The following is a 13767-nucleotide window of genomic DNA, read 5'->3' on the forward strand; positions in this document are numbered from 1 at the left end:
GTTCATAACTCCAGTAGTTTGATTCCAGGCCTCTACAGTGAAAAGACACTGAACCCTGAGATGCAGTGTGTAAATGTGATGTATGAATGATAAATGTATATACACTTGGGCTTTTTCAGTTTGTGTCACTGAGTTAAATCTGAACAAAGGATTTCAAACACTTAAATCACAAAATATCAGGAATGAACTCCTGAGTCCTGTGATATAGAAATGCTGGTTTGTCCTCTTTGGAATTTGGCGTTGGGGAGCGAGTGGTTTACAAAGCGAAAACAAGCGTAGACCCTAATGCCAAGAAACAGCAGGAAAGCCATTCTTAAAATACTGTATAAATAAAGTGGTGAAGGTTTTAATTAGGTGAGCTGTTTACAAAGTGGCTGCAGTGATTTCCCTGAGAGTGATCTTGCCGGGTTCCTGGTGAAGTAGATGCCTGTTTAAATGAAATATCCCTTTAAGCATATATAAAAAGAATGTATGTAGTGCATGAAAAAATATCAGCCTGTGTGTGTGTGTGAGTGTGTGTGAGTGTGTGTGTGTTGCGTGAGCTTGTCCATGTGAACGATGCACCAACATTGTCCCAGTTTTGTCTCCGGACTCTTTTATGTCTTTGTGTCCTGACAGTCAGGGGGCCGGCCGTCCACGCCTCAATCACGTCCTCCGTGCACAGTCATCAACATGTAGGAAATTGTTTTATTGTGATATACTGTCTACTTAAGCTGTGTTTCTTTTGTTCCCTTTTGATTTCCGTCTTCTTCTCTGTTTTTTGAGGTCAGAGCACACAGAACACACTGTGCTGCGGATGTTTTTGTGTTCTCTCGTCAAGTGCAGACAACAAAGTCTCCTGTGCGTTAAATTTGCATTAAGCCGCAGATCAAGAGTGTCGACTTGTTGTCGTGACACTGGGTGGAACAAATCTGTGTCATAACCAATTCCTGTCCATAGATAAAACCCTGCTTTGACACCACCATAATAATGATAATGATAATAATATAATGGGGGTTTGAGATTTAATGAGATTCTTATCAAAGAGGGGCTGGATTTATTCGAACCGAGAGCTTCTCCACTGTGACATCCTCGTGGCATCATTGCCCTCCTGCCCTCGTCTAATTTTGAGGCTTTAAGGCTAATTCATCCCAAACTAAAAGACGTCTCCACCTCCTTGGGGTTCAGTCACGAGCTCTTGCAGGTATGATTTACCACCGGCGCCACTTCCGAGGCTGAATTACACACGAGTTGAATCATCCTCACTTAGCAGTGATTGTGCGCAGGGGGAGTCGTGAAAAATGTGCCCGTGTTTTAATCAGAGCAGCACGCCTGTAGTCAGACTGTACACCGCGGGTGGTTGTTAATTAAAGGGAAAATGGGGTTTGCGAAATATTGAAAATGATCTCCGAGTGGTTTTGTTGCCTTATGGATAATGTATTCAGGTTTCACTGTATGGAAGTCTGTCTTCACCTTAAACTGGTGAACTGATAACACTTTGGGTTGGAGGTTTTTACCTGAAATTCAGTTCAAATTCTAATCTTTAAAACCTGTTTGAGTTGGAAATATAAAGCCTAGAAGCTCATCAGACTTTTCATTTCATGTGCTCCACCACTTATGATGATATACTGATATAATTTTAAGCTCATATTGCCATCCCCGACTTTTTGCTAGGGCTATGGAGTCGCATCAGATGCTCTTTGGCCACAATGTCATTTGAAGTTTTTGAAATAATGACCTCATGGCCCAGCAAAGGTCTCTGGGAGTTCAGCGTGGCCGCTTGGATCCACTTTGAATCCATCGGAGAGAAAAATAACACAGGGTCATGCCATTGTTCTCAAAACCCGGGGTTTAATATCTTAACCCTGAAGTTTTGTGTGTCCTATAAACTCCTGAGAGGACACTTACGACACCAGAGCACGTTCCAGGTTCCACGACGGAGACGAAGTTAATGACAAATCTGCTATGGAGTGACTTCACAGATTAGCAGTGCAGCGAATGATGTAAATAAATAATGCGGTGTTATGTTATCTTCTGAAGGAAAAGCTTGTCACGTATTATTTATTTGGAACCTTTCCATTTTTGGAAAATGTGACACCCCCTAGCATTTGATATGTGACAGTTCACCCGAGGCTCCGCCCAATGACATGTTTTATTCTCCTTAAGGCTTTTTTGATTTAGCTTACTTTACAGCTGTTGTTTTTCCTTTTAATAATGACATTTAATGGAGTTGTGGTTTTCCATCTGTTGGATAAACATGATGGAGTTTAGAAACTACTCCAAACAGAGTCTAGAGGAGATGCAGAGGTCCAGTTCTCTCTGATATGAGTTGATTAAACGTTATTTTGAAATCATTAGTCAATAACCACCACAGATAAATGTTGCCCTACCCCCCGACTGCTTCTTTAACTCAAGCCTTATATTTACTCTAGTTTTATTGGAGACCAAACCAGAGCTGAGCGGGAAGTAAATATCGGCTTTATATTCACAAGGATGTCTGAAATATGTTTCTCAATTAATTCTAATGTAGTCCATGATTTGTAAACAGGAAGCGGTTTGCCAATAAAACTGCATCAGTGTTAGCAATAATGTGTCAAAGTTGTATTTACAGCCACTTCTCCCCCCCCCTCCCCCCACACACACTTGCACTTTCTTTTTGAATTAACTTTTTATTGAATTGAATTTTAATAAACAAGACAACACACAGAAGCAACCCTCCAGCAGCTGAACAGAGTGAAGCGCGTAGAGATTATGAAGTAATAATCACAACAATAATAAGTGTAGGAGTGACACACAACAAAGAAGCGGGAAAACAAGACAATAAAGAAGAAACTTAAAGTTTTATTGGACAAAACATTGCTCCTGAGTAGCCATTCACCTGTGGCCTTGTCCACACGGAAACAGAACTTTCCCTTTAGAATCTTTTCTATTTTCATTCTTAAAAAGTTTTCCGTAACCACGGTAATGTCTAAAGACATGTCTTACTACACTACAAACCCAAATGTGATACAAAACCTCTGCACTTTCGTCTGAACTTCTTCTCCCGTGATGCGGCCATGTCGCCTCAGACAGAATCTTCCACTCAAGAAAGTTCAGCAGAGCAGCAGTAAGTTTCTGTCGTCTGCAGGTAGATAATCAAGGACATGGGGACCCAAACATTCATCAATATTTCATCTTCCCCCTGAAGAACAGCCTGTAACTTTTTATGGGGCAGAGTATTAAAACTCTCCTGCTTCCAGAGGGTGACATTTTGGTGGGAGAGGCTTTGATCCAACTGCACTCTGGAGCAATCGCAAGAAGTTTCTCAAGCAGTTTGTGAGACATGTAACGTCCTTGTGGGGGGGGAGGGTTCTTACACGGGTCTTATGCCCATCCCACTTTAGAGGATAATTGGCCAGATTTCAGTCCCAATCTGACCCTTCTGATGACTAGTGTGGGTGCCTTCTGATTTTAGGCCGGTGTGAACAGATAATCTGGCCAAATTACGCGTCCGAGTCTTCACAATTTAAAATCGTAAAGTATTGAACATGTTGATATTTACGACTGAGCAGGGATTGAGGCGTGAGCGAGTTGACCGTTACATGTACAAACCAAGTTCTCAGCCATGACTTCATCCACAGTCACGTTTGAATCACGCGAGTTCCTGTGAGATCCCAAATCCCAGGAATCTCCTCCCTGAAATCGTTTGATTAAACGCCATGTGTGTGCTCCTGCGTCTGGACTGGACTAGGATTGAAACATTGAACATGGGTGACATGGTTCGTTGTGTCCGTGGTCTCCCTCCTTTTTAAAGGGAGCAGGATTTAGAGAAACTACAACTTATTCACGTCTAAGAAGTCACGGAAATCGATGATCAAAAAACGTAGTAGTTATATTAATCAGTAACATCAGTGGTGGCTGTCGTCAGGAGTTGGATACAAGTTGTGTTTTGTTAGTTGGGAAATGCTGATTCAGCACAAAAGAAAACAGGCAGACAGAAAGACGGAAGATGATTTCTCATTTCCGCTTTGTTGATAAATTTCAAGGCGAGGGATTTCCTTCTCTTTGCCTCCTTCCAGCCTAAAGCTCCAGCTTTAGTTTAAGATCCGTTTTGCAGTGAGGATCTCTCTCTCTCTCTGCCCGGCTGTGCGGTCAAGTGCCCACCAGGCAAAGCTACTTAAGGGCAAATCTTGTTTAGCAGAATCCTCTCAAAATAAGAGCCTCTCTCTCTTCGCACTGCTCCTCTTCGTCTTCGTCTGTCTCGTCTCTCTCTCTCACACTCTGCAGATTGTGCTAACACTGACACATCCTGACGGGCGTTAGCCGCTGCACCGACACTGCCGCCGCGTGCTTCCCGACTCACCCTTTACCCTTTTGCTTGGTTCAGTGCAAAGATTCACACCAATTACCAACACTGTTGATTAGCCGGTGTGTGCCGAGGCGTGACACCGCGGCGCGCTTTCTGACATGCAGAGTTTACACAGAGTTTCTTGCTTGCGCGACTTTAAAGTTAAAGGGTTTTTTGCACCCTTTTAATCCATGACCTCTTGAAAGCACCTGCCCCACGATGAGGTGCACATTCAGCGATAATAACTTGCTTTCACGTGTGCCGCGCCGGTATGAACACTGACCTCACTGATCGATTTAGAGTTATCTGGTGACTGAGAGTGGTTTTCTTTTCTCTCTGCTCCTTGAAAATCCTGCTAGAACCTTTTTTTTTTTGGTGTACAAAATGTCATCGCGAGGGTCAAACTCTTCCATCTGACTGTTGCAGTGATTCAGTGTTGGAGTCGACTCACGGAGTGGAATCTGTGTGTGTGTGTGTGTGTGTGTTTGAGAAAAATGTCTACACAGAATGTGTCTGATCCCTTCATGTGCATGAAAAATGAAATGTAAATGTGCCTCCTCCTTCTCCTCTACTCCTCTCTGGCCGCTTCAGACGTTGCGAAAGAAAGGCTTTAACGGCTGCAACAGCCCCGAGCCCGACGGCGACGACTCCATCGACCAAAGCCCCCTAAACGACGACAAGTACCGCAAGACTGAGGATCTGGACAGTCTCTTCAAACGCTACGGCGTGAGTACCATCACACGTTTGTCACTTTATCTAACCCACTCTTTCTCTCCTCCTTCTTCTTCTTCTTCTTCTTCTTCTCTCCTCTATCCACCTCTCTCTGTCTTTTCCTTCCTCGTCTGTTGTTCGGGGAAACGAAGGCTCTGAACAAGAAAGAGCACCGGGACTCTGAGAGCCCAGACCCCGAGGAGCCCTTCTCCCTCACCCCCCGCACTGAGGAGAAATACAAAAAAATTGACGAGGAGTTTGATAAAATGATGCAGAACTATAGGCTGTCAGTGAGTACACCGCCCCATTCCTGTGTAACACCGCCCCCCTGCCCCTCCTCCTCCTCCTCATGTTGGTTCCCTGCTGCTGCCTCCGACCAGACAACCTGATGGCGGCCTGATTACTCACAGAGCACTCGCCTTCACTCTCCCTCACTCCTTCACCTCTCACCCCCCACAATCCCCCCCCCCCACACACACCTGCCATATCACCACCCACCATCTCCACTGATGATATGTGACTGAGTAGGGAGGGCAGGGCCGAGAAGTCGCGCTGAAGGACATGAGGGCAAAAAAGTTTGGTCCATAAAAGGTCATAAAATTGTGAATCACGGCGGAGTTAGTGTCTGTAATGTCTGCGATTAATCAAGTAGCTTGAGCTTGATCTATAAAATAATGAAAAAAAATATAATATTTGTAAATAAGCAGCTGTTTTCTAATAACTCAGTGTGTCCACGTTGTATTTAGAGCTGGTTCTGCTGTAAACACAACACACTTTCTCTTTCTAACAATTTATGACACACAAAAATGAACAGTGTTCTTTCTCTAAAGGAAATCAAATGGTGGCATCACCAATAACACTGATTAGTGTGTCTGTGGATTCTTTTCTTTGGTCCATAAATTGTTGTTGTTGCCCAAAACCTTAAAGTGACGACAGCCACGAATGTCTGTCTTATTTTATTCATAAAACCATAGTCATAGAGGAGCAGATAAACCAGAAAATAATAACATTTAAGAAGCTTAAATCACAGAATCAGACTCTGCAACTGATTTAATCGACTATGAAAAAAGTGTGGTGATCAGTTTTCTATTCAAACTTAAATTTAATACTTAATTTATGAAACTCTTTTGCAGTTCATGTTTTTGGAAAACGTCCTTCAGTTGGAAAATGTTACATTGTCATGTCAGTTTCATCTTTTATTGCCGAATCCAACAACTGTGAGATAAACTCGAGACTGGCAGACATCGTATCAAGTTCTTATTAAAAAAGAGAGACTTATAGTCTTAAGAAAGGCACATAAAATATTAATATAACGTCTTCTTTGCAGATGTTCAACTTTGTGGGAGTAAAAAAAAAAAAAAAAAAGTCGTTAGAAAAGGCTGTTTAAGACCTTTTAGTCATCACAATGAAGTGCATCCTCAGGAGAATTAAAGCTTTAATACTTTGTTTCTGATGCCGCTGCAAGTTCATTTATAAACAAGAGAGGCAGAGGACTGTTAAGTAGGTCTTTACTTCTCACAAAAGTTGGCATAGCAACTGCTTTTGCAAAGGGGAAATTATGCTTTATGAGAATAATCAACACATGTAGAGGATGCCTTTAAGCAGTCGGATAACTTAGCTGCAAGCACCCGTTGTGTAACACTGAGCAACACTGGAGAAACACGAGTGCAATTGAATTAGATATCTGCGTGCACCAGCGCTGCTGCTGACCTCCAGCCCAGGTAACGCAGCAGCTCACGCTATGACCGAGGTCAGTGCTGCCTCCTCTCACATTATCCCGGTTCTGCCTCCTGACTGGCGTCCAGCCAAAGCCCTTTTACCGCTGCACTCCTGTGCCAATTTCCCCATGATTCATTTTTTCCCTCCATGCTCAATAATGCCATTAATGTCACTTTAATGAGCAGCGCTCGATTTACTGCCTGCCGCCTTTTCGGATTGGTCACCAGGGATGGGACAGTCACATTGAGGCGCTGCAGGAGAGTCAGACTCCTTGCATTTTAACACGTGTTGTTATGCCTTAAAGGAAAGGTCTGGGCTTTTTTTCCCCCCTTCTGTTTATGGTGTTTTTCTTATTTTAATAGTTAGTCATATGTCACTTGATGACATTAATTAGGGGACACAGTCAGAGAACACAGGCCTGTTTTTGGCCTTTCACCAGCAACTGCTTTGCCCATGGGACACAAGCTCGATGTAGAACTTTATAACAAACTGCGAGTACAATAAAAAGGTGAACTTTCACAATATGTTAGTGTTCTAACAGTATAGAAACACAAAAAAACAACACACCTCCTTGACACCAAACTCTCTCCTCATATTGGCACGTTCACATGACATGAAGGAAAAAATTAATTAAATATGTAAGTTCAATTAAAACCAGACTTTTAAAATACATGTAAATGTGTTATTCCGTACAAAATTCTAATGTACTAAATCCAATTTCACTACGTTGGACTAACTCATTCAGATAATGTGATTGGGAGTAGAACTACTCGCCTGGGTGTTTCTACAGTTTCTACAGTTTCTACCCGTGACTTCGACCATGAAATAACACGAGAAGTCTGTCCACAGAAGAATGAGACACTAGTGACAAAAACATGGCAAAACAAACAAGAGAACTGGATATTTTTAAGCTCATGTACGGTAGAAGACTTTCAAATGACACTGGACGTGCTAACAACTAGCCGCTAGCTAAACGGGAAACCACCTAATACTAACAAGGTGAAATGTTAATGCTAAGTTAATTAGTTAATTAATTAGGTAACTTTTGTTACTAACTAGAATAACTGAATAACGACAAACCAACACAAACAGCTTTTCACAACATTGTTTTTTTAGGCTTTTATTTTTGTTGGTCATTAAGTCCTTAAATCACATAACGTGCGTTTAAAAAATTTAAACTCATGATGGTTTCTATCATTTATTAATTGTAAATGAATGACCAACTGTTGATTATTGGCCTGTTCAACTGTCATTTATAGAAATCTCTTCTACAAGACAGCACACTACGTAACAGTTTAAAAAGAGAGGACTTTGAAAGCAAACATCAGTCTATTGATAATAAAAAAAATCGTCACAATTTTTCTCTTCTCTTGGCTTTTAACCAACAAAATACAACAGCACGGCCTCGGGATAACTATTATTTAAAAAAAAAGATAAAAATCAGCCGTATGAAAATACAGGAACAACCGTAGTTTGAAATGCTGACTCAGCATTCCCAAGTAAAAAATAAATAAATAAATAAATGATGCGTGGGGGAGGAAAAATAGATGGACTTTAAACTTTTTTTTGCACTGTCCTTTCCATGTAATCACTTCTGTGACTGTCAGTCTCTCGCTGCTGTGTGAGCTCCCAGTTAAAATAATAATAAAAGAAACAGAAAAGAAACTCAGCTCCGAAAAAAAAGAATAGAATTCAATCTTCCTTCCCTGAAGAGCCGCGGCTCTTGGCGCTCATGCCATCTTTAGCCCCCACACCCCCACACCCCCATCCACCCCCCACCTCGTTACTACGACTGCCCCCTGCGTCCCGCGGGCCAGATGACTGCCTGGTTCACCCAGCGCACGTTTCATAGGGAACCAGCAAAGTGAAGCATACACACACACACACACACACACAGCACTCCTCCCAACGGCATCATAATCCCCAGCATGACATCTAGGGGCCGGGATATACAAGCTTAATCCTACTTGTACTGAAATACCACCTGAGGTAGGGAGAGAGTAAGGGAGGACAGCAGGACACTGGAGGAGCCCCGAGCTCCTGGATCTCTCCCTGTTACTCTGGGTCAAAGAAAAAAAAAGATATATATATTTATCTTTTTTTGTACTGGAGGTTTTTTTTTGGTTTGATTTTGTTCTGCGGCTGGAGATTTTGGGGGACGAGGAATAGGATTTTCCTCCTTTAACAATGACCTATGCATCTCCCACAGAGGCTGTGGACTGTGGATTAAAAAAAAAAAAAATATTAAAAAAAAATCAAACACAGCATTACTAATAACCCTTGCTTGAGCTGCACATCAAATATAGTTGATAGTTTTTGGCTTCCATAATTAATATTGAGCCTTTGCATCTTGTCTGCAGCATATAATTTCACTATACATAAACTATTTTTAACTCTTAATTCCCACTGGTCTTATGTGTTTATGCAGTACATTACGTCTGATTAAAATACATTAATAAATTAAACATTATTATTATACAATATTTTATTTACAAAGGCGCCTTTCAAGAAACATAGCAATTAGGGCGGCAGCAACTATTTTGATTCATCAGTGACTAAATTAATCGTCAGCTACTTTGATAATTGATTCATCTGCGTTTTCTTCAATCATTAAAACAAGTTTTCAGATTTTTCAGCTTCTTAAATGTGAATATTTTCTGTAGTTTCTTTGCTCTCAGGTAACAAATAAATCATTAAAACTGAATCATTTTGCTTTGTGGACAAAACAAGCCTCATCATTTCCAGGCTTTCGTAAACAATGATCGACCTTTTCTGACATTTTATGGACCGAACAAGTAGTCGATGTATCAAGAAAACAATCAACAGATTAATTGAATCTGAAAATAATCGTTCGTTGCAGACCTCTTAATATAATAAGCAAATATTCAATAATGGTACCATAAACTAAAATCCTTGCTGCAGTTGTGTTTTAAAAGAACGTGTTATGATGTAATTTGTCGTCATTATTCATAAAAGATGTTTTCCTTCACAAAAACAACTCATGTAATGTCATTTCCCCGTGATAAGATAAAATGTGAAAGCACATAGCGACAGGAACAGAACCAATGAAATGTTCTATTTAACTCTAATTTGGCTTGAATGTCTTCTGTGAGGAGACTGAAAACACCTGCACATGAATATGTTTTCATCAGTAAACATGAACAACCTGAGAAGACGAGTGTGATGTGATCGTTTGTGGTGCTGCTTCTCTCAGGTGACCCTGGCGCCTGTGCACTGTGTGTGTTCACAACACATGTTGTAGTTTCACACCATGGGAAGCGTTGGAAATATGAACCTTCCTGTTAATAATGTGTGTCTGAAGGTGCCGATTAAAAGTAGTGAATTAGACTCGGATTTCAAAGAAAAGGGAAAAAACACGTGATTTTTTTTTTTAATCTTTATTTAGATATTAAGAAAGTCAAAAAGTGACGGTAGAGGCGACTGCTAACACACTAGGTTTATATCAACTATATGAAACTGAAACTTGCCAACTGTCATGTGAAATAACTTATGTTATTTGCAACTAACGATTATTTTCATAATCGATTTATCGTTCAATTACTTTTATGGATTACTTGTTTGGTTCGGGACAATGTTAAAAATATTGAAAAATGTTGATCGGTGTTTATCAAACCTGGAAATAATGACGTTCTCGAAAATGATTCAGTTTTAGGGCTGCAACTAACAAGTGTTTTCATAATCAGTCAATCTGTCGATTATTTTCTCAATTAACCGAGTAATCGTTTGGTCCAGAAAATGTCAGAAAATGTTGATCAGTGTTCATCAAACCTGAACGATGTTCTTGAATGTCTTGTTTTATCCAAAAACCAAAAACTATTCAGTTTGAATGATGTCTTTGTTAATATGGAGAAAAGAAACCAGTAAATAGAGCTTGTTTTAATAAAAAAAAAACTCAAAAAACTTCAAACCGATTAATTGATTATCGATATAGCTGACGAGTAATTTAGTAATTGATAAATAATTGATGAATGGAATAATCGTTGCAGCTGTGTCACTAACTGAAGTCATATTTTAAATTTTATCAACCATTCTTTCAGTTTAATGAAGATAAAATACAAAGATGTTTTTTTTTTTATTCCCTGCTCATTTTATAAAGCACCTCCTTGTATCTCAGATCGATCAGTCTGTGGCGCTTATTTTCTTATATACTTATATTCTGTTAGACTATAAAAGAAGGATGAATTCCGTGTCAGTCAAACAAACAATGCTGGTAAATGAAGTGGAAATGTGATATTTCTGCTTTTATTCAGCTGTTTTTTTTTTTAAATGAAAAGTGGGCAAAAACAACAAATGTGAAATGATCACAATCAGACGACCGTGTGATAATTGCTCACGGCCAACACCTGACGCTAAGTGTTCCCATTCACCGCGGCCTGCAGATGTGAAGCAAAACAAAAACTTTTAAAAGCTTCAAGGATGAGACAGAGAGAGAGAGAGAGACAGGACATGAGCTGAATATCGTCTCATTTACCTGAGCATTCAGGGAAAAACAACCTTGTCAAGTGGTTCCGCTGAGCGTCTTCACACACAAGAGTCCTCGAGCTGCCTCGCACCATCCTCCAGTCAAGCTGCGAGTCAATGGCTTTCTGGTTATTGATTTATTTGCAATGGTTCCCTTCCTTAAAGATGACTGGTGTCAAATTAACCCTCCCGCCTGTGATTAGCGCCGTCGCCCGTGAACGGAGCGGGAGTGTAATTTGCCAGATTGATGCTCAGTGGAGCAGAGTGACGAGAGCAGGTTGAGGAGACATTTCAAATATCTTACTGAGAGGTCGTGTAGTTATGTCACCGATCACCTAGCAACCGCGGAGCGGGCGCCATCATGGACGTCCTGAGGAGGAGGAGAGGCCGAGGGCGCGTTATGAAGAGGGTTGTTGTGTACAGAACATGGAAAACATACAAATATTGGATATAAAGTTCACCAAAATACATGAACATTAATCTTTCCATCAAATATATAATGTTTTCAGATATTTGATTTGTGCAGTTGTCAATATTTCTTAATTTAACAACCGTTCTAACTAAACTCAGAGCTTGTCCGGTTAGAAAACTAAAGTTAGTTTCAGAACTACAGTATAACTGAAATAAAACTGATCCATCAAGTTACGTCGTCGTTTAACTCTGACTGTCGAAAATGTGCAGGTTTTTTCATTAATACTGCTTGATACATCGTTAGTCACCGCGTCCCCATAGCAACGGCAGAGAAAACAATCTCGCCCTTTGCTCGTGCTGCGTGATTCTCAACAGCAGACGTTGATTTTCTTTCAAGGGGAACAAAAAAAGGAAAACTTAATTTGCCGTTGAGGATAAAAATATCCCGAATAAATACTTAAAGGCACCTTATGATGAGACTTAAAGCCTTAGCAAAACTGCAGTCACTTATCATGGCTTTAATGACATTATTCTGTCGTTTCTATGTAATCTTATATGTAATTTAACATCTATTAAATCCATCCTTAAATTCACAGGATTTTAATTTCTGTCACTACGAGTCTCTCATGAGTCTAAATAATAACTAAAAAGTGAGTGTGTTTGCGCTTTACACGGAGAACTTTGATCAATTAGTGACAAATATACAAAATGAAACCACACTGACCCCCGAAAATGACCTTCCTTCCTCAAGTTTGCAGAGTACGGTAAAGCCAATGAGATATTTTCATGCACTAATGCTTCATATTATATCTTTAATGTTTATTTTTTAGTTTTGTCACATAAAATATATGTAAAATAAACTAAGTTTTCCTTCGTCCTTCAGCAGCGACGCCGCCCCCTTTGTTCAACATCTCTCGATATAACATAAATAGACAAATAGTGAAAAAGTATAGCTGCAGAATATACCCCCCCACCCCATCCTTTAGCTACCGTGAGGATGAAACACCTCCGTCCCCTCCGCACTAACCCGTTCACCCCTTCACCCCTTCATTCATCCACCCCTTCCCCTCTGCTTGGCCGGTGTGCAGTGGTGCAGTGATGTTAGAGGCTAACTTCACCACTTACAGCTCAGTGTGTGCACTCTGCTGAACGTCCTGCTCCACACTGACGGCTGAAGATTTCAATTTCGGATGGGATTTAATCAACACTACGATCAATAACGTCATTTGTCCACTTAAATTCAACATTATACAACAGTATGTGGGGGAAAATGTCCCAGTGGGTAACAAAAAATCCACATTTACACCTGTTTCTCTCTCGTTTTCATATTTGCACTCATTGTTTCCTGTAAAAGGAGTGCAGATGAAGGGCAGGAAGGAAGGAGGGAGGGAGGGAGGGAGGAAGGGAAGGAAGGTGCCCTCATCCTCCTCTGTGTTAAACTGGGTCCCGGGCACTTTGCGTACAGCACTGACCCATATTCTATGTTTAGAAGTCCTTCTTTCAGATTGAGATGGAACAGGGTGAAATGGGTCAAATGGCAGGACAACCCAAAATTGTTTTTTCTTTTTTTTTTTGTCACTCTGTGCAGTCTGGAATTAACAAGGTCAAACCTTTGAACACTTTAAAAGGATAAAAAGAGGAAAAATGGCTTTAATTAAGTCTGATTAGGTTTTCAGGGCCTTAAATGTACGTAAGGGATGAGACAATACCACTTTTTGTGTGTGTCAGATACCGATATTAGAAACTCAAGTAGCTACCGATGCCGATGTTAGTCCGATATTGTTCTCCCAAAAAATTTAAGATATTTAGTGGGCGACTGTAAAAACATGGACTTCTGTGGTAATGGAAAAAAAACAACAACAATTCATACAATCTGAACTATTTATCCTCAATTTCTGCCAAATGAAAAAAACTTCACTTATTTTATTTATTTATTTATTTATTTTTTAACCCACTGGACGTTTAACATGAGCCCGAGCTGTTGAGGCACACGGAGCGTGATCTATCACAGTCGGCGGGACATTCCGGAACGTTCCCGGTGAACAGCACATGTCAGTGGGGGTGTTGGGATGCAGCTGGAATGTGACATGCACGCTTGGAAAATGTCACCAATAACCTGCTGCTGTTGCTGCAACAAG

At 40.6% G+C, this 13767-nt stretch overlaps 1 protein-coding gene across 8 annotated transcripts in view; it reads left to right on the forward strand.

Annotated features, from left to right (window-relative positions):
* Nucleotides 1–13767, forward strand: part of mef2d (myocyte enhancer factor 2d) — a 97456-nt gene that overhangs the window by 51889 nt on the left and 31800 nt on the right. For 5 of the 8 annotated variants that reach the window (XM_058647202.1, XM_058647201.1, XM_058647206.1 and 2 more), the window contains exon 4: nt 5170–5307. In XM_058647202.1, coding sequence (XP_058503185.1) covers nt 5170–5307 — 138 coding nt within the window. Of the gene's footprint in view, nt 1–4897; nt 5033–5169; nt 5308–13767 lie in introns of all 8 variants that reach the window. The other 3 variants (XM_058647207.1, XM_058647208.1, XM_058647203.1) reach the window with 1 other exon arrangement.

The sequence above is a fragment of the Solea solea genome, chromosome 13, assembly GCF_958295425.1.
Source record: "Solea solea chromosome 13, fSolSol10.1, whole genome shotgun sequence".
In the NCBI taxonomy this organism is placed as follows: domain Eukaryota; kingdom Metazoa; phylum Chordata; class Actinopteri; order Pleuronectiformes; family Soleidae; genus Solea; species Solea solea.